The 1,326-nt window shown below is 54.5% G+C and overlaps 1 protein-coding gene across 1 annotated transcript in view; it reads right to left on the bottom strand.

The window, feature by feature from the left end:
• The window catches only part of CMKLR1 (chemokine-like receptor 1), a 1,110-nt gene extending 287 nt beyond the window's left edge, over nucleotides 1–823 (bottom strand). Inside the window, exon 1 of the mRNA XM_008940205.1 lies at nucleotides 1–823. This exon is cut by the window's left edge and continues 287 nt beyond it. Within this exon, the coding sequence (XP_008938453.1) occupies nucleotides 1–823 (823 nt within the window).
• Between the last annotated feature and the right edge of the window lie 503 nt (nucleotides 824–1,326).

Below are 1,326 nucleotides of genomic sequence, written 5' to 3'. Positions count from 1 at the left end.
TCAGCAGGTGGTAGGGACTCCAGCAAAGGAAGAAGGTGACGATGATGGTGACGATGATCTTGAAGGGCTTTTTGGACTTGGCGAGGCGGTTTCGACGCAAGTTGAAGACGATGGCGAGGTAGCAGAAGGTGATGATGGTGATGGGCAGGACGTAGCCGGCGAGGAACCTGGTGACGGTCACCGTGCGGTGCCTCACGAGAGCCAGGGCTTGGTAAGACCTGTTCTTGGAGAGGGAGAAGTTGCTGAAACAAATCACAGAGTTCCGAGCTTGAGCCGTGTCTCTGAAGACAAGAGATGGGCAGCTCATGATGATGCCAACCGTCCAGATGACCAAGCAAACCAAATAGGCCAAGTTGGTGGAGCGATGGTTTTGAGACCAGACGGGGAAAACCACCGACACGTAACGATCCAAGCTGATGGTGGTGAGCAGGAGGACGCTGGTGTACATGTTGAGGATGAGGAGGAAGGAGTTCAGCTTGCACATGACCGTCCCAAAGATCCAGTTGTACCTCATGGCCGTGTAAGTGATGTTGATGGGGAGGAAGATGTTGAAGAGGAAGTCGGCGACGGCCAGGTTGAGGAACCAGATGGCATTGACCGACTTCTTCATCTTCAGAGTGATGATGGCGATGACCAGGCCGTTCCCCAGGATGCCCAACACGCAGGACAGGCTGTAGATGACAACAGAGAGGATCCTTGAGATGTCCTTGGGGTCGTAGGGTGGGTCGGTCAACGTGCTGCTGGTGTCCTGGTAGATGTAGTCTGAGTAGTCGCTGTAGTTGTCCATGTCATCCAGGGAACTGGACAAATTGGAGAGAGCCATTCTCTGTGAACAGACTGCAGCCTGGCCAAGCTCTCCAGCTGTTGAGGTTTCTCCACGTGCTTCTGTTGGCCAAACACATGGTGTTAATCACACCCCACGGGAGGGACACCGGCCCCACAACCTGAGCAGACACGAGGGGTCCTGGAGAGAGGAGGACAGGGAGGGGACACACAGAAACGGGGGACCACGCCGGGAGGAAGGTGATCCTGAAGTTCCTCACTGGGCTTCCACCCCCCCTCAACCAAAAGCCTTCATCTCCTTGAGCCACAGGATGTGATTCAGCCCCTCGACTCCACCAGTATGTGGCTGTAGCCTCATCCTGCAAAAAATGCCTGTTAGCCGCCTACTTCCAGGTGGGTAACACACTCCCAGGAGGGGATGATGCTTATTAACAGCTCATTAACAGCTTGGAGACCTTCCAGCCTGCAATTCATTAAAGCTCTTCTTCTTTTGCCCCTGGAGCAGCCAGCAAATGGGAGTGGAAATGCAGCGTGCAGCTCACA

The sequence above is a fragment of the Merops nubicus genome, unplaced genomic scaffold (genome assembly GCF_000691845.1).
Source record: "Merops nubicus isolate BGI_N331 unplaced genomic scaffold, ASM69184v1 scaffold19310, whole genome shotgun sequence".
NCBI classification, from domain to species: domain Eukaryota; kingdom Metazoa; phylum Chordata; class Aves; order Coraciiformes; family Meropidae; genus Merops; species Merops nubicus.
Note: the sequence above shows the minus strand (reverse complement) of the source record. Positions and strands in the feature narration are given on the sequence as shown.